The sequence below is a fragment of the Plecotus auritus genome (assembly GCF_963455305.1).
Source record: "Plecotus auritus genome assembly, chromosome: 1".
NCBI classification, from domain to species: domain Eukaryota; kingdom Metazoa; phylum Chordata; class Mammalia; order Chiroptera; family Vespertilionidae; genus Plecotus; species Plecotus auritus.
This window is the reverse complement of record NC_137770.1, coordinates 172,434,445-172,457,520: the sequence shown is the minus strand read 5'-3', so window position 1 is coordinate 172,457,520 and position 23,076 is coordinate 172,434,445. Positions and strand designations below refer to the sequence as shown.

Genomic DNA, 23,076 nt, shown 5'->3' with positions numbered 1-23,076 from the left:
TCTCCTTGGCACTCGTGGGTAAAAGCTGCCTGTAAACTCTTTTCACTTGTGTACGGCACTCAGGGAAGTGACAGCCAGAGGCTGTTAAGATCTCACCTGATCTCAGACTTTCTTTCAGGGAGTGGGCCATATCCACCCTCTGTTCTTGGAGCCATCACACCCCTTCTCTGTATTCTAAGTACTGACTCGACAACTTTTTTTAGAACCACAGAAATTCCTTTTGGAATATATTTTAGACCTTAATTTATGCTTATTTTAACTAAAATTCTCTTTTAACACCATGGTAGTTGGTTTTCAGAATTAAACTTATTGCATATTTTTTTCTTATTAATACAAGTAACTTCCTACTTTAAACTCTGTCTTTTCTGCTCAGGCTGCCATAACAAATTACTATAGACTGGGTGGCTTAAACGAGAGATATTTACTTCTCACAGCTCTGGAGGCTGGAGGACCAAAGTCAGGGTGCCTGATTCTTTCTGAGAGCCCTCTTCCTGGTTTGCAGTGAGCCTCCTCCCCATATCCTCACTTGGTGGAGAGAGAGAAAGCTCTGGTGTCTCTTCATCTTCTTATTAGGGCACCAAGCCCATTGTGGGCTCTTCCCCCTCATGATCTCATCTAAACCTAATTACCTCCCAAAGGCCCCACTTTGGGATACCATTACACTGGGGGTCAGGGCTTCAACATATGGGTTTCGTGGAGAAACAAACATTTAGTCCATAACACTCTTCGTAAGTACCAATTCATGAGATATTTTCATAGATTTTTTAAGAATTAGAGTTTATGGCTAATACAGAGAGGATTTCCAAGTAGTCATGATTTCTCTCCAAATATTTTCCTATGAGAGAAGAAAAAAACATAGCGTGTTGATTGGAATTAAGTTGAGCTGGGAGAAACATAAAACAAAACAAAACATCACTGGCTTAAATAAGATAGATGTTCATTTCTGTTGCCTAAAGGCATTTTAAATCTAGACCTGCATGGCAACTCTGCTCCACAAAGTCTTCTGGGATGCAAGCTTCTTCCAGCCCCCAGATCTTCATGGACAAGGTAGCATCCAAGTTCCAGGTAGCAGAACGGAGGAAAATGTGGCGAAGGAGGGGTAAAGGATGAGCTAGCTGCTTCTTAAAGCAAGTTCCTGGATATTATCACAGGACACTTTTACTTCTATCCCATTGTCGGACTTTAATTACATGGCCACAACTATTGCAAGGCAGGCTGGTAAATGTAGTTTTTATTTGGAGCAGCAAAAATTCCATTGCTAGAGAGAAAGGGGAGTGCTGACATTGGGGGACAACAGCAGGCTCTTTTACCGGCAAACTTGTTCAGTCTCTTTGCAGCCTTTCTCACTATTTTGTCATTGGCTTTGCTGATACCAATTCTACTACCCAAAATTTACATCTCTTTCCCAGATCCTTTCCCCCGAATCCCAGAGTCCAGTATACAAGTCCACAAGGATTCTTCCACTTGAATATACTCTGGGTGATTCAAACTCTAAAATTAAACTCATTATCTTTTCACTTAAACTCTCTCCTTATCTTGTCCTTATTGTCCATCCATACAGTCACTGAAAGCAGAATCCTGAGGTACACCTAATTTGCCCTCTTCATCTCTCACATGTGCTTAACATTGTTTTCTTTCCCTCTTCTCCACCCTCCCTGCTTTTGCTTTAGTGGTTAGAGCTAACATCTATTCAGCATTTGCACAGTCAAGCTGCTGATATAAATACATTAAATACTTTAACTCATTTAATCTTCACACAACCCTACAATTGTTATTATTCCAATTTCTCAATGAGGAAATTGAGAAACAGAGAAGTCAATTCAGTTTCCCAAATGTCACAAGAGTAAACGGTAACACCAGAATTTGAAGGATGGTTGTTGGTAATCAAGCACTCTCTCCTAACTGCTATAACTTCCTGTTTTAGCCCTCATTGCTAACTTCTTGTATTATTATGGAAGTCTTTCAATTGGTTTCTCTTTCCCTGTCTCACTAACTCTTTCCCAACTTCCAACTTTCATGTGACTGAGTCCCAGACTAATCTCTCTGAAAGACAGGCCAATCGTGTCAGGCTGCTGCCTAAAATCCATCAGTGTTTCTCCATCACCTTCAGGCTGGAGTTCCAACTCCTTGCTGATACACAAGGTCCTCTGGACCTGGCCGCTGCTGGCCAATGCAGCCTCTTCTGAAACTTCCTGTGGACATGGCATCGGCAGCTGTATGAACCTGCTTGCAATCTCTGAACAGAGCTTGCTCCCTCAATGTGTCTGTGTGCTTTTGCCCTCACTCAGCTCCTATTTCAAGGGCAGACTGTTATGGAAATAGCTCAAGGTCTTCAAGAACAGAACGGGCCCTAACCATTTTGCCTCAGCGGATAGAACCTGGGCCCGAGGACTGAAGGGTCCCGGGTTCAATTCTGGTCAAGGACGTGTACCTTGGTTGCAGGCTTGATCCCCGGCCCTGGTCAGGCACGTGAAGGAGGCAACGAATCAATGTGTCTCTCTCACTTCGATGTTTCTCGCTGTGTGTCTCTCCTTGTCCCTCACACTCTCTCAAAAAATTAATGGGAAAATATCCTTGGGTGAGGATTAACAACAACAACTAAAATAATATGTGGACAAACTTTTCTGTTAAAGATAATATTCAGCTAAGATGCTGACTCCCCAGCAGTTGAAAAAATAAAAAAAAAAAATAAAAGAGCCGAATAGGTGACCCTCTGTTTCATAGCTCTATTGACATAGTTTCCACATCGTGTGGTAGATGAGTTAACTCTTCTCTCTCCCTTCGTAAGTCCCTTGAGGGAAATACTGGATCTTTGGATCTGCGGTAGCTACCAAAGTGCTTGGTCCGTAATTGTCACTCATGAAATTGTTGCCAAATAAGGATGAAGTAAAGGCTCTACTTCTTTTTTTTTTTTTTTTTTTTTTTTAAATATATTTTATTGATTTTTTACAGAGAGGAAGGAAGAGGGATAGAGAGTTAGAAACATCGATGAGAGAGAAACATCGATCAGCTGCCTCTTGCACACCTCCTATTGGGGATGTGCCCGCAACCAAGTTACGTGCCCTTGACCGGAATCGAACCTGGGACCTTTCAGTCCGCAGGCTGACGCTCTATCCACTGAGCCAAACCGGTTTTGGCAAGGCTCTACTTCTTTTAATTGGATGCCATTTTCCTAGGACAAGAAGATTGCTCCATTATCATTGGTTTACCCCGTTTTACTTCCCTGAGGGGAAGTTCATCTTGGAGTGGGGTCGGGATAATTCAGAGGCCTCTTGGTTTGGTCTGGCACATCCTGGCATGGACATGCTGGTCTGGAAGTAAAGAAGAGGTGAGCCAGCAAGAGGAACATGAACATATTTACATTAGTGAAGAGAGCAACCTGCAACACAGGAGTAATGACACCAAGACTGAAAATGCACTCAGTATCCTTGGGACTTGTTTTTAAAGGAGATGAATAGGAAATTTAAAAGGGCACATTCTTTTTTTCCTCCTTTTGCATGCCAGCTAGTGCAGAATGTCAGGTTGTAGGATTTTTAAAAAGAAGCACACGACAGTCATATTTATTTTAGAGGATTCTGGTGCCTTTGTGACAGGCAGCCAGAAGTGAAATTACCTTCACTGGTCTTGGCTCAGTCCTTTCACCACTTCTAATCATCCCTTCAAACCCACATACATTAGAGGAGTTGCCCTTCACCACTAAAGAAACGCAGCCGCGAGTTATGTTACCGTGGAAACGAAATCATTTTTTTTTTTTTTTTTTTTTTTGCTGCCAAACACATGGCTTCATCTGCACTGCTATGAAGCAGAATACATTGGTAGGGCTGGGAGGAAATCAAATATTCTGCCCGCCAGTGCTGTAAGTGGCCTTTGGGTGAATAAATGGCTTCAATTAGAGTACTTACATACCTTTTAACTTTAATAATTATTATTAGAGCCCCAACAGAATTTTACTTGGGAAAGAATAAAACCTTTGACTGCTGTTAAGGGGAGATATATATATTCTTTCAAACTAGACCACTGTGTTAAAGAAAATACAAAGGAACTTACAATTAATGGTTTCATTGTGTGTGAAATAAATGTCTTTTCCTTTGTTTTTTGACTTTCTGACTTGATTCTATTGTGGCTTTATGAGCGTCCTTACCTCTTTCTTTCTTTTGTTTCTATGCTGCTTTGTAGTGAACATACATGTTGTGCTGGGCTGTGTACATTCAGAGCCTCTCTCCCGACTCGCTCCTGAGCGTCCTGAGAGCCTGCCGCTCACTCCCACTGCTGGGCCGAATTCCTCCGCCCAGCCCAAGGCCTCACTCCCATGTGCCACCTGGCTCTGTCCCTGGGAGGCTCTCCGCATCTTTTGCCCAACTAAATTTAGTCACCATCCTATTTTATTTTCTCTTCTGATAACTACTCTGTTTCTTACTGTGTGTGTGTTGCTGTCTTGAAGAGCAAATCTACAAGACCTGCATTGCTAGAACAATCAACTCAGTACAAAACTGGGGACAAAACAAGAATTCTTCATACCTCCAGTTCCAAAGATTCTCACAGTTGCTAAGTTTCTGAAGAAGTCCAACATACACACACACACACACAGTCTACATTCACAGGGAAATCCCATATAATGAAAAGGAAAGAAAAGCCTTTCATTGGCTGGATATGAATTAGAGAAGGACTGGTGTTTTAATTCTAGAGATAGAGCAACATTAAGAGACGAAAGACATTAATTGAGCAACTTGTCAATGCTGAGCACGCTTTACATCCCATTTAATTCTCAAACTCATCTCCAGAGATGCTATTACTTATTTCTATTTTACAAATGATAGAATTGAGGTAGAAAGAAATTTTTAAAGTCATTCCCCAAGTCACCACACAAATGCTACATGACAGTGATTTCTGATTCTTTCTAACTGCATCACTTTGTATAGTGTCCAGCAAAGCTCTGATGTGTGGAGGGATAATGCAAGAGAGAGAGAGAGAGAGAGAGAGAGAGAGAGAGAGAGAGAGAGAGAGAGAGAGAGATAGCAGTACTGGACTAGGAATTTAGGTTGCCTATTGCTAGGACTTTGGGAAAATAATTTATTTCTTTTAAACTTAGATTTGTCTATTCTTATTTAATAAGGATACATAACCTCTTACTAGTATCTCTTCATATATACAGAGAGTTGAGCCGTTAATATGAGCAAAACATGTTGAAAATACAAAGGGCACTTCTATTTCTGAAGGAAGAGTGACTTGTTAGTATAATAGGGCCAGACTAGTAAGTCTGTATCGCTCCCAATCAATTTAGCCCAAATCATTATCAAGCCCAAATCTGCAATGCTTTTGAGAGCAGACCCTATCACATATTTTTTTTGAGTGTATCCCAAATCAGCTTAACAAGGTGCAGGGTAGGGTAGTGGATGCTTAATATACATTTTTAAGTGAAGGAGTGGGTGATTAAGTCAAACCATTGTTCAATACCTATTGGAGCTGTCAGTTAGAGACCCAATTTTATCATAGTATCAAAATAATTTCTAAAATGCTGGGACACAATTCGCCCAAGTTACTTTATGAAGAAGACAGTCATAACCCTTGTTTATAGTATTATCCAATTAACATTATTTATTATGTCCATTATTTTAACAGAAATAATAGCCAAATCTTTTTATTATAACATTTAAGGAAATACTTTATTTAAACTCCATGGCTTGCCTTTCAGAGAACCTCAGGAAATGTTGGTGGAATATATAAGAAAATGTCATTTTAGTGCCTAAATTGTCACTTCCCATACTTTTATTAAATAACAATAGCTGCTCCATGTTGAGCATTTACTATGTAATACTGGACTCTGAACTTCACACACACACACACACACACACACACACACACACTGTGTCTTTAATTTTAATAAGGACCCTATGAAGTTGATCTGTTATTGTTCCCATTTTCTAAGAGAGGAAATAGGCTCAGAAGGTAAGAATAACTTGTCCAAGTCATAACCTGTCCACGTTGGCAGCACAGCCCAATCCAAACCCACACAGACTGGCCCTAAAAGGCTGCCCTTCAGCAGGCTCCTGCACACCAGCCAGGGGCACAGTCACCGCTGAGAAAACCAGCTTTCACTGGCCACCTCCCTCCCTTATGCTCATTACCCTTGGCTTCTAAAAGAAGGGGAGGGCGGGAGGGAAAAAAAGGGAGAGGGAAAAGAGGGAGGCGAAAAGGGAAAGAACAGGGGGGAAGGTCACTAATGTCTCCCACCCCTGCTGAAGAACCCCGGGGATAGACTGGTACCCATCCAACACTAGTCAGTGTTGCTGAATAAGAAGTATGTGAAGTCCCGTGGGGTCTGACTTGATATCATTTTGCCTTTGTTTTACATTTGTCAGGAGAAGTATTCCTGGAGATTAAAGGGCCACTGGAAGATACTTACAAAATATACTGCTATCACCACGACAAAGCGCACAGTGTCCTCGAGTCCTATGAAAAGGAGGAGGAGCTGAAGCAACAATTGAGCCTCTGCGTCCAGTCCTTACAGTAAGGCCTTTTCCAATGATGATTTCCTAGCAGGGAACATTTTAACTGGATGCAGATGAAAGATCTCACGTAAATCCTGGGTTTTATGGGACTGGTAGGATGCTCTACTTTGCGTTCTCTTTATGAAAAGCTGGCGTGCCAGAAACCCTGATTGACTTTTCCCCCCTGTGCAAAGATGACTAAAAATAACATAGGAGAAAACTCGGGCTCTGTGAAAATAGAATAATGCAACATCAAAAAGTGAAATGTCCCGGCCAGTGTGGCCCATGGTTGAGCATTGACCCAGGAACCAAGAGATCAGGGTTCGATTCCAGGACAGGGCACATGCTGGCGTTGCGGGCTTGATCCCCAGAAGGGGGTGTGCAGGAGGCAGCCGATCCATGTTTCCCTCTCAGGTTGATATTTCTTTCTCTCCCTCTCTAAAAAAAAAAAAAAGAAAAGTGAAATGTAGAAGAAAAGTCCCTCCTTACAGCTGTCGTTGCTTGCCAGCTCCACTGGAGGAATGTGTGAGACAACACGTGGGTCCGTGACCCCTGGGGAACATGGGATAATCAAGTCAGTGGCATGTCCATGACTCTCTAGATGGCCTTCACCTTCCCACAGAGGGGAGACTGGCAAACACTGTTAAAGTGTTCAGCCCTGTTAAATTTTGTTTCTGAAAAATTAGTCATGCCTTCCTCCTCGTTCCTAAATTGTTAGTGGGAGGTGCCACATAATATTTTGTTTTTATCTAGAAGAAATATATATGCACTGTAAAAATCTGGAAAAAATAAGAAAACATGAATAAGATAAAAACCCTTGCTATTCCATGTGTTAACTCCTCACTAAACCATGTATTAATAACCACAATTTGCATTTTCTTCTGATCTTATCTATAGGCATACATGTGGACATGTGTTGAGAGTGATTCTTTTACATGAAATTGGTATTTTATTGTATATATAGTTTTCTACCGCATGAAGCTTAAAACCAAAATGTCTGCCCTAGCCCACATCGTACCCAGTGGTTCTGTTGTGGTCTTTCAGGATTACTTCTTGTCAAGTGGTTTTGATTAGGCCGAGAATTAACCAAACAGAGGAGCTGTGGTGTATAAATCAATGCACACCAGCCTGCTGGTGTATCCCCTTATACACCAGCAGAATTAACCAAACAGAGAGAGCTATGGTGTATAAATCAATGCACACCAGTCTGCTGGTATATCCCCTTATACACACACTATTGTAGGGCCCAAATGGGGGTCCTGCTAGAGTACAAAAGGCTGGTAGCTGAATTAAAGTGAAATCAGGAGACTAAGTGAGATTACTCTAGAGAAAGTCTTTGCAGATGAAAGCTGGAACTGAAAGTGGGTTTAAAAACTAACTTTATTGCCCTCTACTGGTCAAAAAGTTATTACAGTTCTTTAACCATTTTTCTGCCCATGTTGTGGAAAAGAAAATATATTTAAGTCACTAAATCTAAATAATTTACTTGGTGCTTGTGATGCACCAAGCATCGTTCTGGAATGAGTGCTGAAAATGCAAAAATAAAGAAGTCTTAGACCCTGCCCATTAGGAGCTCAAAATGATCAGGTAATTCCTTTTTTTTTAATCCTCACCTGAGGATATTTTTCCACTTATTTTTAGAGAGTGGAAGGAAGAGGGAGAGACAGAGAGAGAGAACATCATTATGAGAGAGACACATCAATTTCCTCCCAGGCCCCGACCAGGGCTGGGGATCAAGCCTGCAACCAAGGTACATGCCCTTGACTGGAATTGAACCCTGGACTCTTCAGTCCCTGGGCTGACGCTCTATCTATCTACTAAGCCAAACTGGCTAGGGCTGATCAGGTAATTCTTAAAGATAATATGTAATGAGCAGCTCCAGTTCATTATTTCTCCACTATTTGAAAGTCAGTTTAATGTTAGCAAATCAATTCACAGAAACCTTAAAGTTTGAAGTTGTATTTGTATTATTAAATTAATATATTAAGAGAAAACTCTTCTAAATATAAAGATACTTTTTATTCCTAGGGAGAAATAATGGTGTTATCCTGGATGTGAATGAACACCTTTTCTATCTGATCCAATAAATGTCTATATTGAGCCATTTCCCTTCCTCAGCTTCTAGAATGAAAGAGAGAAATCTTATGGTAGCGGAACAGCTAACGACCATCAGTCCAACTCCAACCCCAGGAATGGCGCTCCGAACGGGGAGAGGACGCAGTTCATTACTTTGGCAGGTGCAGTTAACAGCTGCCCAGAGGTGGAGCTGTCTGCTCAGAGGGGATGAACATTCGTGTATTATTCGTGAAGCTTTTGACTCCTAAGAGAAAGAGATCGACCCTGCCAGAATATTCCACTAGGCAGTAGAGCTCCATATCAGACCCCTTAAAAACTAGCTAAAGGCAGAGGTTAATCTTCAAACTTCATGACGTCCGAATTACTGAAAATTACTTTCAGACCCAATGGTTTCTTTGATCTTTTTCTGAAAGCCTCAAGTTATTGCCCTGGTGATGTCCCAAATCTTGTGTATTCAGCACCAGTCTGGTTTTAGAGAGTAATTTCAGGCACTGGAAGGTGCTAAGGTTTAGAAAGCACAAAATCCAAAGAAATTAATATTGGCAGGACTATTTTTTAAGGGAAAGAAAATCAAAATAAAGTAGCTTAAGTTAGAGCTCTTTTCCCAAAAGTTGCCTTTCCATGAACATAAAGTTAATGATGAATTGTACTGGTCTGCCTGAAAGCAGAGAGCAGGAGAATTATTGACATTACTATAATACTGACCTCAATTGAGCTAAGCTTTAAATTCTGAGAAACAGGTTTTCAAACAGGTTTATAGGCCAAAGAGAGTCTGGAACACCCAAGGGCTTGGTTTCCCTTGCCAAGTAATCAGTCAAAGCTATTACTGTGGCTCTGCCTTTTCCTTGTGGCTAAATAACAGAGCCCAAGTGCCCAGTTGCCAATTTCTAATGAATATTAGGTGCAGCCTCCATTTTCTACCGTGCAAGGGATATTAGAATAAGTGGGTTTGAAGCAATACCCATGAAAGAAGTGGTTTCATGCTTCAGAAGTTAAAGCGGAATTTTAAGAAACTTAGGTTGCATTTTAACCAAAATTAAAATAAGTTTATTGAGGGCTTAATAAATATTTATTAAGACTGCTACATAATGTTGAAGTCATTTAAAATATATATGTATAAGCATAGGTAGTTCTTGCCTCCTAGGAACACACCTTCTACTTGGGTAGATAAACAAAACCATCTGGAAAGTTGAATGACAATGCCAGAGTTAATGTAAATAACACACCAGGAGCTGTCACGGTGAGATTCAAGACTAATTTCCAAGAAGATGATAGAGAGATTGTTTGGTTCTGTAACAGATGTGAGCTCATAACCTTTGGCTATTCTCTGAAGCCCAGTATCTTTCAAACGAGAAAATAATATTTGTATCCAGAAAATGATTTTGAATCCCTTGGGAATGTTAGGGCAGTATTTTTTGGTGTGCTTGTTCCCCTGCGTCAGATCAACCAGGGATGTATACTAAACATGCAGACTCCTAAACTCTGCTCCAGACCAAAACAACAACAACAATAATAAATGGGATGGCTGAGGGTCCGATCCAGGAATCGGCACATTAACCAGTACCCTCGTGAGGTGGGCACACAATCAAGACCTACTTAGAAGGAGAAATGGCCTCCGTTTTCTCTCACTGCTGCCCCTGAGGCACCTGGGCTTTTTCCATAACTATAGACGCAATCTAAGCAGTAATTTCAGGGTTCGGAGACCTTAAGAAAGAAAAGACTAAAACTAGCTGAAGCGCAGCTCCACATCTGCATCCGTAGCACACAAATTGGAAACTTGCAAGTTTTTACTTATTCATCAAGGAGTATTTACATAGTTGCCTTAACACTGTATTAATGCAGTCTCTAAATTCATGGAAGTTATTTGCTAAAGATCTAGTTACTCTGTCTCTTGGGGGCTATTTAAGGTTTCTCCTCTGTATGAGAAAAGTGAAAAATAGAATAGTTCTAAATGCCAGTGTAGCTATAATTAGCACAGCCTGTCTGCTGCCTCCTTTTTCTGTTTTTCTTGTTGTAAATACCGCCAAATCCCTGCTGCCTTTCAGAGGCCCTAGAGATCTGTGTATTTTGTAATAATAATAATAATAATAATAATAATAATAATAATAATAATAGAATGAAGGGGTTTTTCCAAAATTTTTGGTACCTGGAAGACACATTTCTAGCTTCACCTCTAGTTGTTATAAATGTATCTTCCTAAGTCCATCATCCATAGAAGGAAAACTTCTAACTTACAGTCATTTGGATGCTCTGGCTGATCATATTCCAGCAAAAACTTCTCCATTCAGGAGGGAAGTTAAAAGTTCATACAAGGCAAACTCAAAAGGAATAGCTTTCAATTTGTTTACCACATTTTGTATTTCTTAATATTATTCTAAGGTAATGTTTCACATAAAAATTAAAAGCACTTTTGGAAATTCCTTCATTTCCTTGTTATGTGGCATCATGTTTGAACTAAGGAAAGACTAATCTGTAAGGAATAGTCACATAAAAACTTCTGTTAATTGTGAGTCAAATTATAATAAACCCATGAGGATAGGGGGTATTACCGTCAGTGGACATATTGAGTTAGTTTACCCCACAAGGGGTAAACAATTTAACTTTCTCCTGAATTGTCCTTGGCTGGGGTTAACTTCTAGGAAACTTTTATCCTAAAAGAGAGATTTAGAAAAAAAAAAGAGAGAGAGAGAGAGTAAATAAAAAGATGTGATAACATAGGACCATTATATCACTACACCAACAGGGAAAATGTGTTGAAGGTCTCGCAGTTTCCTTTTCATAAAATGTTATACTTACATTAAACACAGCATTTTAAGTTTTATTTGAAATAAATGAAATAGAAGGAGAAGAATTTTCCATGTTGTCTCTAGGAGGGAAAAGAATAATCTTTTCTTTCAACTTTAAAGTATGTGTTTTGGTTCCCAAATGATCACCTTGCTCACTTGTTTGTTTCCATAGAAAAATGCATTTTTATTTTTAGTCAACTTCACTCCCAAATTTTCTGATGTATGATCCACAGCACATACTGGAAAAACAAAAATTCCTAATTAGAAAGGGAGAGAAATTGGGGGAAGAATGTGAGCTTAAAGGCAGTGAATGGAAGGGAACATTGGGCAAGGGGTAGTGGGGGTGCAATTCTTCATGGAAGTGAAAACGTTCCTCAAACTTACTGAGTTCAGCATAGGGATTTATCATTGAATTTTTCTCAATCACTTAATATGAAAAGACCATCTACAGTTATGGGATAGGTTTAAAATGTGTTCTATATTGAAAACATTTATTGTATTCTAGAACACTGGAAACCAGAGAGCAAGGGGATCATGTTATTAATACCGGTCATTACTTGACTTCTCTAGAGGCTTTTAGAGAAAAACTTCATTACTCTTATTCCTGAAATTTTAACTTGGATGATTCTCACTTTTTTTATTGTTAATTAATTACTTTGACAAATATGTTTTGCCCTCCTGCCAGCCACTTTTTCAGGTCCTGGGGCTACAGCCAAGAGCAAAGCAAGCATAAATCCTTGTCTTGCTGGGGAGTAGGGGGGGAGTGGAGAGAGAAAGACAGTAAACGGAAGAGGGATATACTATATTAGGAAGTGGCAAAGCATAAGGGAGAGAAATAAAGCAGAGTGTGAGGATAAAGAGTTCGGTGGGAGGCAGGGTTGGTCAGGGAAGGCTTCACTGGGAAGGAGCATTTGAGCAGAGAGCTGAAGGCCATGAGGAGTGAGCCGCATCTGGAGGAAGAGCAGGCAGCACGGCGCTGCGAAGGCCTGCAGGCAGGAGCGTGTCTTCCAGCTTCAGAAAGAGCGGGGAGGCCTGTTGGTTGCCTTGGAGGGGAAAGACAAGGACCAACAGCAAAGGAGGTAGAGAGGAGGTGGAGGAGAGGAGAGGACATTGCCTGGGAAGGATGTGAGTTTTACTTGAGCAAAATGGAAAAAGCTAGCAATGCCTTGTGAAAGTTTTCGTGGAAGTCCCTCATTGAATTTTATAATGTTTTAATCTGCATCACACTATATGTGATGTTGCAGAACGTATGGTTTTCTGCAAGTCAATCACCTTCCCTTGTAATCTTGTAATCTCAGTTTTTCTTATTATGTTTAATAGATTCTTTTTTATAATATAAACAAAAATTGATCTTTAAATACATTTTCAAATGATGAAAATTTATTAACTATAATCTGGATCAGCGGTTTTTAACCTTATACTATAAGGAGTAAAGCAAAAATGGTGCAAATATACTAAAATAAAGCTTAAGTGACCTGATTATAAAACAATGAGACCGATTCTATAAAACATTCACGAAAATGACTTATTACCTTATTTTATTTAATAAAATTTAAAAATCTTTACAATGCTTGTATATTACCTCACATATGTGGATTTACATGAGTTTACTTTTTTCTCTTCTCTTACAGGAACATATACATGCAAGAGTAAGTATTTTTATCTTAATAATAAAATCAAATGTAAAAATCATGAGGAAAAGCTGTTAATATTTCTGCACAAATCAGACATTTTAGTTTTTACAATTATGTTTATTGCTTTTAATAAATAAATCAAGACTTTGAAGGCATTTGCCATAGACATTATTAGAGCACTTATTTCCAATTTGTCTGAGATGATCTTATATATTAAATTCTTACTACATGTACTTTCCTTAACTTTTAGAAGAATCCTGGGATGTAATTCACTTAAATCACATGTTTGCGAGGGCCAGGAACTCTTCAGGAACTGCTCATCACAGATATGTTTAGGAATCTTAATGTGTTCAAAACTCTTTTTCCTGACTGCAACAATAGTCTTTAAAAAATCTCAGGTTGATACCATAATGTTTTTGAAGTTTCTATTGATTAATGTACAAAAGAAAAGACTCCTTATGCATTTTAGCAAAATATTGGGTTTCTTCTCATTGGATCTCATATGATTTATAAAGAAAAAATCATATCCACATATATAGCATGAGAATGAAATATTAAGATGAAATAGTTGGTCACTCAGACAGTATAGAAATTACCTTATAAAAACAACACACACACATGCACATTTTGGAAGATGCCCATTTTTATATAAGAAAAGCACGTTTAGCCTAATACTGAAAGGATGATGTTGACATACCTACAAACTCAAATATATAGGACTTGAAAAAGCACATGCTTGGTTGGCTTGGTGTGGTCAGTAACTATGAAGGTCCTGAGTTCCTTCTCTCTCTCTCTCTCTCTCTCTCTCTCTCTCTCTCTCTCTCTCTCTCTCTCTCTCTGTGTGTGTGTGTGTGTGTGTGTGTGTGTGTGTGTGTGTGTGTGTGTGTGAATTCTACTCTGGAAACCTTATATAGATAAAACACAAAATTTACAAAGTAAAAATTATATTTAACCTGTAAATACCTGTCACTATTCATGCTTTGGTGCCAAACAGCCATGACAAAGACAGAATTCCAGAGTGAGTGGAAGAGGTGGGCATCTGGCATCACCCAGGGGACTTGCGGGCTAAGGCTTGATACCTCAACCAGGCTGGAAAGTTGGCTTTTGACACACCAAACAAGCACCCAGGTCTCTCACTTCATACGTTTTTTCACCAAAGGAAAAAAATCCTACAGTGTAAACAGATATGAATAAGTTTGTTCAGTGAGTTCCCAAATCACTTGAATTTGAAGATGTGGGTAAGAGGACAGGAGGGCTTTTTGCTTTTTGGTCCGTCCACACACCAGGGCCTTCCTGGCTTCTCTCCGACGACAGTTGATGAGGATGGGGGCGGGGTAGGGAATGGGGTCTCATTATAAAGTCTATGCCCCTGGCATCATGGTACCTAGGAGTGGAGAGTCACTGAGCTGGATGAGTACAGCGTGTAATATGTTGCAAATTCTGCTTAGATTTCTTTTCCTAAAGCTTAGATGTTTATAAGCAAAAAATGGAGAGAGAGAGATTCAGAGGAGGACAGTGAGAGATTAACTTATTTTAATGCAGTTCGTATGCATAGGCTGCTCCATACAGAAAACCTGTAACAAACAGCACATTGTATTGAAACAGTTGCTTAAAAAATTGCAGTAGCTTTTGCGCCACTCCTGCGGTGTGGGAGTTATCCGCTGTGTGTGGCCCCTCTCGCCTATTCTGTGCATCAAGAACTGAAAAGAGGCCGCGTATTCACAGTGTGTGGCTGGATGAAGATCAAAGCCATGTCTGCCCTGTCTTCCTTCTTGTTTCTCTCGCGGGGGTCAGGAGGCACACGAGCTGCAACATGAAAGGGTAAAAGGCCGCATCAAGTGCTGTGTAATTGTTCAGCTCCTTAGCGGCTGAGGCCAGGAAGGTTGCAGCCCAGAGTGCATTTAGGAGGGTGGTTTTTTAAAAATATATTTTTATTTATTTCAGAGAGAAAGGGAGAGGGAGAGAGAGATAGAAACATCAAAGATGAGAGAGAATCATTGGTCTGCTGCCTCCTGCATGCCCCCCCACTGAGGATTGAGTCAGCAACCCGGGCATGTGCCCTGACGGGGAATCAAACCGGGACCTCCTGGTTCATAGGTCAATGCTCAACCACTGAGCCATGCCGGGAGGGCAGGTGTGGGTTTTTTAATGGTTTAAAAAGCAATCCCTTATAGAAACTGAAAATGTTCTGTTTTTGTTTTTTTTTCTAATCTACATTTTTAAAAGTACAGAGAAAGGCAAAGATATTATAACTTCTAAAGTGATTACTTTGGATTATAATCGTATGTAAAAATCAAAGTGACAAGAATCAAAGATTCTCCAACCAAAAAGTCACCCTCCCTAAAAAGCATCTGGTACAGTCGCCTGTTCTAAAGCAAGAAGAACATGCCTATTTAAATCTCTTCTCAGCCGCAGGGTTGGATTTTCATGTTTTTACACTTTTCTGTATGTGTTCTCTGTCTGGCCAGCTATTCCAGCCTTTGGATCTCAGGGTTTCTATTTATCTCAGCATGTTGTAAGTTATTTTCTCTTTTCTTGAGCTTTGCATTTTTACAATTATTGAAGAAACACTGCAAAATACAGAAAATTAAAATGAGGACAGTAAAGACAATGGGTGGTCACATTCCAGAGTTAACCATTGTAACATTGTTACAATGTGAATTTTCTGACTTTACCGCAATATTTTTCTCTACATACACACATATTAACTAAAATAGGACACATATGTATGTATTTTTTGTACGTCAACTTGCTACCATTCATCAATACATCCTAGACATCTTTCTATGTAGTAAACATAAACCCCCATCACTTTCTGACTGCACAATATTCTATCTGATGTACAGACCACAACTTAAATCCTTATAGGTACTTGAATTGTGTCTATCTGTCCTGTAAAGATTGATGCTGTGTGTTCATTCTTACACATGATCTCTGTACAATAATTTGATTATTTTCTTAGTATGAATTTCTATAAGTGGGATTACTAGACCAAAGGGTATTTGATACTTATTACCAGAGAATTTCAGAAAAGTTGAACTCATTTATATTCCCACTGCCCACATGTGAGTTGTCCATTTATCTGCTACTTGCCAGCCCTAGATATAATTAATATTTGTATCCTTACCATATGTGGCAATGTAATAGACCAAAAATAGTAATGTGTTGGTTTAATTTTCACTAATATTGATCTTTAGCATTTTCATAAATGCTTAATCATTTTCATTTCTCATCTAATGAATTCTTTTTATTGATTGTTCACTTTTATTGAGATGTTCATCTTTTTCTAATAGATTGATAATGGTTCTTTAATTAGTGAATGTATTAACCCCTTTTTGTCTTATGTGCTATAAATATTTTTCCAGATTACCATTTGACTTTTTTTTTAAATATATATATTTTTTATTGATATTTTACAGAGAGGAAGGGAGAGGGATAGAGAGCTAGAAACATCGATGAGAGAGAAACATCGATCAGCTGCCTCCTGCACACCCCCCACTGGGGATGTGCCCGCAACCAAGGTACATGCCCTTGACCGGAATCGAACCCGGGACCCTTCAGTCCGCGCAGGCCGACGCTCTATCCACTGAGCCAAACCGGTTTCGGCACCATTTGACTTTTAACATACTTTATGGCTTGTTCTGTTTTGTTTTTATCTGTAAAGTTTTATAGAGTAAAATTTTTAAAAGATTTATCACTTTTTCTACTGTGGTTTTTGGATTTTGTGTCTTACTTAGAAGTTCCAAGAATGTTTTCAAAGTGTAATCCTTTGATTTATTCAAATTATTGAAGCGTTTCATTTTTAACATTTAAATCTTCAATCTAGCTATAAATTATTTTGGTGCAAAGAATTTATTTTTATTATTTTTTCTATGTAGCTAGCTAATTATTACAAAACCTGATATTAATTTTTCCACTGAGTAGGAATGTCACAGTTACCATGTACATATTTTCATACAGACCTGTATATATTTCTTGATTTTTCTACTTTGTGCTAATCACCTGCCCATGGATGTACCCATAGCAAACTCCTTTCGCTTTTGCAGCTTTATATTTTAACTAGAGGCCCGTTGCATGATATTTGTGCAAGAATAGGCCCCTGGCTTCACTCCCAGATGCCCGGGAGCCGGCAAGTCCTTGCTTCTGTCCAGAGCACCGCTCCTGTAGCTCCCTCTGCCGCCCTCCCTCCCGCTCATAGCAGGCGTCCCGCCCCTCCCAGCCGCTCCATGCCTGCATATGCAAATTAACCCACCATCTTTGTTGGGTTAATTTGCATACTCACCCTGATTGGCTGTGGGTGTAGCGGAGGTACAGTCAATTTACATGTTTGTCTATTATTAGGTAAGATACCAGCTCGACCTTATCCCAGCTCAGCACTCTTCATTTCAGAATTTCTTGGGTAGTCCTGCATGTTTCTTTCTTTAAAAAGTTTCTCTTTTGTTAAAGTTATATATGTACCATGGTTTAAAAAGGCAGAATTTAAGAAAAAATAGTAGTCAACTTCCTTCCTGCTGTTAATGCTCTTCATGGGAACACATCTTTTAGTTGACTCTTTTGGAATTTATCTTCCTGACTCTGAAAACATGTTTGGTTTCACCTTTTTGAGTATTATGTACTGACTTTTCCCTGTAGAAGACAATAATTTATCTCTCTTTTCTACCCCATCTCCTCTACACACACACACACACACACACACACACACACACGCACACGCACATGCACACGCACACACACGCACACACATTCTTCCCACCTCTCCATTCTCCTTATGTAGTTGCATTATACTTTGGAGTAGAGGAATAATCAGTGTTGGAATTATTATATCTGAGGATATCTGAGTAAGTTCTTGTCAGAGCTAAACCTTGGAATAAATGATTATTTGTCTTTCTGTGAGTTAACTATTGTTTTTTCCCTCTTAGTTTTCTTTCTGCTAATCATTAATGCTAAACTCACAGTTAGTCATATTTCAAGACACCCAAATATGTTCTGTATACTATCACTTCCACCTCCCTAAGGAAGGTTCTCCCAAAGCCTCTGGCCTGCTGGTTTGGACTAGTGACGCTGGGCACAACTGTCTTTCAGGAATTCCCCTGCCATCATCCTGGAAATTCTCTTTGCCTCTTTCCTGTTTTTGTGGAGGATGTCCTACAATAGTTTCTTCTATTCATCAAAGAATGAATGGGAAGTAAAATTTTGAGAACTTTTATATCCAAAATATCTTTATTTTATCCTCACTCTTAATTTATAGTTTGAATTCTAAACTATTGAATTCTAAGCAATAGAGAATTCCAAATTGAATATCATTCATCTTCAAATTTTAATGGTAAGTTCTCATTGTTTTCTAGTTTCCAGTGTTGCTACGAGAAATCTGAAGCTTGTTTGGATTCTTAATCATTTGTTTATACCTGTTTGTTTATATGTTTCTCTGAAGGATTGTGAGATCTTGTCTTTATCTCCAAAAGTCTGAAGTTTCATGAATTCCAGGGTGTGAATCCATTTCATCCATTGTTCTGGATACTCAGTTAGGTCTTTAAACCTGACAACTCATGTCCTTTTCTCAAGTTACTTCACTGATGATTTCCTCCCCATATGAGCTCTACTCTCTTTTTCTTGGAATCTTATTATTTTGATATTGACCTTCCTAAAACAGTCCTCTAATTTTCTGTATTTTCCTTTTATTCTCAATCCCTTTATATTTTTGTTCTTCTCTCTGGAAAGTTCCTGAATATTTTTCCCCCCAACACTGTGAGTTTTTATTTCTGCTATTATCTTTTAATTTCCAACAGGTCTTTCTTAGTCCTTCAGATGATCCCCTTTATTTGTATGGCACCCTAAAAAAGGTTTCTGAAACAGATTTTCAACTAGTCCCTTTTTATCCTAATCCCCATCTCCCTCTCTTTCTACTACCATAGGTTCTCAGGAACTCTAATTAATGAACTTTTGGAAAAATAATTATTACCTATCCATATTTTTGGTTCTCTGGTCTGCTATATCAATTTATCATTCATTCATCTTCTTTACATCTTCTAACATTTACTGATAGTTCTGTATTTTCACAGCTTTTTTTAATTTATGGCAAATGTTATTTGGTTGTTATTAGTAGCAATATACAGTTTCCTCTAAAAGTGACTTAATGTGTTTTAAAGGGAGAATACTGTACATTGAAAAAAATCAATCGTAATGTAGTTGGTTTGTGGCTACTGTAAATTAAATATTAAATTTCGGATACTTATGGTCGTAAAATAGAGGAAATTCAAACTAATATGATCAATAGTTATATGATTATTTTTCCTTTCTCTCATTTTCTCCCTCTAATTAAGAAATACCGATGTGCCTCAGTGTTGTTTCCCATCATAGTTTTTACATTGTTTAAATGTCATTTTTATTTTCATTGTGGAAATATTTTCTTGTATTTGATGTGAAGCTCTTTATAGCAAAACTGAATGTTGCTAAAAGAAAGCAAAGCCAGCTGTATTTACTTGATTTTGTAAAGTCCCAATAATAATTTCTAATGAGATTAGTGTAGCTACTTATGGTACCAAATACTTGCCAAAGTATTTATGATAAGTGGGAGGAAGATGAAACAGAATTATAAATTAGTAACCACCTTAGTTTTCAACTCAATATATCTGGGAAATTGTTACATTCAGCTACTTTCTGTGGGGGAGGTATGTGGTAATTGGCTGCCTGGCTGAGCTGGGTGGTGTCACACATAGGATGCACTGCCTCAAAGTTATCAGAACGTAATTTTATTGTGAGGGTTTAGATGGGTGAGCGTTGTGGCACCGAATGCCTGGAGTGTCATTATTTTAACACATCCTCTATTTTCTTAACCACGTTGCTTGTGTGATGCGGGTACAGAACATCACTGCTCATCACTTGAGCACCTGTCCAAAGTGCAAGTCTGAAGACAAAAGAGGGCTCTTGTTTTTGAGAGAGCCTTTTTAATATTTGCATTTGTGATGCTTTTAAGAGAAATGATAATCATTTATCATTGTTATTATTGTCATTTGAAACATAAAAGGGAGAGAACAGAATTTTGTTGCCAAAGAGTGATGGGAAAAGAAGTAGTGAAGGGTCTACTTTGGGTTTTGACAGAACTTAATAAAGAAGAAAGGGAAGCTCAAAGAAACAGGGTATGCTTTAATATATTTGGGGATTTTAAAAATAAAAATTTATATAACAATGGACCACACTGATAAACTATCCTATTAAAACTGAGTTTTCTTATTGAATTGTTGACTATATTTATATTTTGATGGTATTTTCAGTGATTTTTAGCAGATTAAATAAACTGCTATTTGGTGATGGTTGAAAAACTCAGAAGAAATTCTGATCATATTCATATAGATAATATGTTTTTTTTCTAGTTAATACCTTCTATATTCTGATTTGTTCTTACTTAAGGGAATTGTAAGTCTACTTAAGTTTCTAAATTGTTGTATTATTAAAGCACCTTTGCTTAAGAAATGTGAGAAAATGTGTACTTCATAGCAAAGGTTCAGCTATTGATACAGCATCAGTTAGGAAATATGTTTTTACTTATTATTTTTTTAGTATTCATAATATTTATATTTTCTTTCATTTGCTTCACCTAGTTCTCTTGGAAACTAATAACATCTCTCTCTTCCTTGCCCCCTCATTTCTTTTTTGCTACCCTGTCTAATTACCTCATTTCCTTAATAGATTTTGTGCCAATGGGTAGAAAGTACAAGATAAGTCATGTAAAGCAACCCTTTACTCCCTTGAAAAAGCTTTTTTATTTTGGTCTTGCTGAAAAAAAACAACAAAATTCCTCAGTTATTAGGACCATTGGAAATTTGGGGAGGGAAAATAAGTTCAATGTACAATAAAAGCACATTACAAAAAATCTGAGAAATCTGTCAGTCTACCAATATCCATTGAGAGAAAACACTATATGTCATGCTGGAGTGGTGACAGAGAAACTGAGCATAAACTGCCAAATAGAGAAACAAGATGGAAGATTTGATAGTGACTGGTGTGTGTGTGTGTGTGTGTGTGTGTGTGTGTCTGTGTTTGTATGCGCATGCACACGCACGCACATGAGCACACGCACATCTATGCACATACACATGATAATCAAAGTTCCTTAGTTTCTCAATATTCAAATGAAGAGTTCAATTAGATGGTATCTAAGGTAACTTCAGATCTTTTCCTAACAGGCAACTTTTCTCATTTTGTTCAGTGATTTTTAGATTATTTCATTATTGCAATCATGTGGTCTGTTGTCTATCCATATTAGTATTTAAAAATAATAATTGAAGAATGGAAAATCCACCTATCAGTATTTGAAAGCAGTGTCTGTATTCTCTACTAAATACATGCAAAAAGGAAAGCAAGCAAATATATCTGTCCACCAGAAGGGACTCAAAGTATGATTTTCATCCATGTTTCATTTACAATGTCTTTTTACTTGCCTCTTTGCACAGAGGTTTTTAGAAACTGCTACATTCTGGCTGAAAAATGAATGATGGTGGCTTGGACAATGACATGACCAAGCTTGTAGGCAGGCATGAGGGTTCACTTTTGTGTAGCTTGTGAAGATTTGCTGGCTAAGAACAATTCCACACAGCACGTCATTGTAGGACAGCAATGATTAGTGATAGTGATGCTATTAATAGTATTCAGAGAACTATTGCATTTCTTATAAATCTCCTTTAGGGGACTGATTGAAGCTCTGAAACAATATAAAGGCAACTTCTCAGTTTGGTAGAAGGGAGAAGACAGTGCTTTCTTTTGACTATAGTTGGCAAGTCATCTGTTTAGATTTTTAAATAATGAGTTTATTTTCCTCACTAATAATCAGAAAAATACCATTGGTAAAAGAATTTTTCTTGGCTGTCATGAAAATGCATTCTGACATTGTTTGCTTCCCACTATTATCATAAAGCCTGTTATTAACAAAAACCGGTAAATGGGACATGGATGGAATGATGCTTTGAATCCTTTTGGTGGACAGATACACTCAGCTTTTGTTTTGTTGTGTGGGTGGTTTTTTGTGTGTTTTTTTTTAAGTTTTTGTTTGGTAGTAGGATCTTTCAGTCACCCACTGCTCTTGTTTAACTTAGAAATTGTACATAGCCAAATGGATGGCATGGGGAGGAAAAACAGTTTCAGGATTAAACATTAAAAAAACCACAAACCTTAAAAGGAGATAATAAAACTAGTGTTCGCAAAACTGACATTATTTATCTCTATTGTAGAGGCAAACCGAACTTAACTAACATGAGCTCCTTGTTGATCAAACCAATTCAGCGTGTGACGAAATATCCCCTATTACTGTGCGAACTTCGCAATTCTACCCCTCCCTCTCACCCAGACTTCAGAGCCCTGGAGGATGCCTTTGCTGCAGTGAAAGACATCAATGTAAACATCAATGAACTTAAAAGACGGAAAGATTTAGGTAAGAAGACATGATGAATTCGTGCTCTCCACGACTGGCATGCTCTGTTTCTGTTTCTGAGAACCAGCATGTCTGAGCAGTTAGAGCAGTTGTAGTGATCAGGAAGAGAGTGTGGCTTTGCCTTGACAGCTGGGTTCAGGAGAAGATCATAAGGCACAAAAATGAGCATTACAAAAAAAAATCAGCCCAGCCGGTGTGGCTCAGTGGTTGAGCATCGACCTATGAACCATGAGGTCTCTGGTTTGATTCCTGGTCAGAGCACATGCCTGAGTTGCAGGCTTGATCCCCAGTTGGGGGCGTGCAGGGAGCAGTCAGTCAATGATTCTCTCTCATCATTGATGTTTCTGTCTTTCACTTCCTCTCTGAAATCAATAAAAACATATTTTTTAAAAATCAAACAGGTCTATACTTAACCTCTTGTGACCATTGCATGCCTGATGACGTGTTGTGGGCTAAAGACACCCAAAGCCTCTAATCGTCCCGTCTCTGGCAGTGTGTGTGGTGAGAAGGAGACATGGCAAGGCCAGGTAGCTAGAGCAGTGAGAAGCTAGAGCCTTCAATCGGTGGTGGAAGGTGCAGATCCAGGTGAGGGAGGCCAGCTAACACTTCAGCTCACCTGGTTCCGGCACACAAAGAAGGGAGATTTGGGGGGGCAATAATGGTTCCAC

The 23,076-nt window shown here is 38.7% G+C and overlaps 1 protein-coding gene across 1 annotated transcript in view; it reads left to right on the top strand.

Annotated features, from left to right (window-relative positions):
* The window catches only part of ARHGEF38 (Rho guanine nucleotide exchange factor 38), a gene marked incomplete at its 3' end in the record, with an annotated part of 160,928 nt that overhangs the window by 107,450 nt on the left and 30,402 nt on the right, over positions 1–23,076 (top strand). Inside the window, exons 4-6 of the mRNA XM_080663968.1 lie at positions 6,360–6,507; positions 12,982–12,999; positions 22,209–22,408. Of these exons, the coding sequence (XP_080520094.1) occupies positions 6,360–6,507; positions 12,982–12,999; positions 22,209–22,408 (366 nt within the window). The remainder of the gene's footprint in view (positions 1–6,359; positions 6,508–12,981; positions 13,000–22,208; positions 22,409–23,076) is intronic.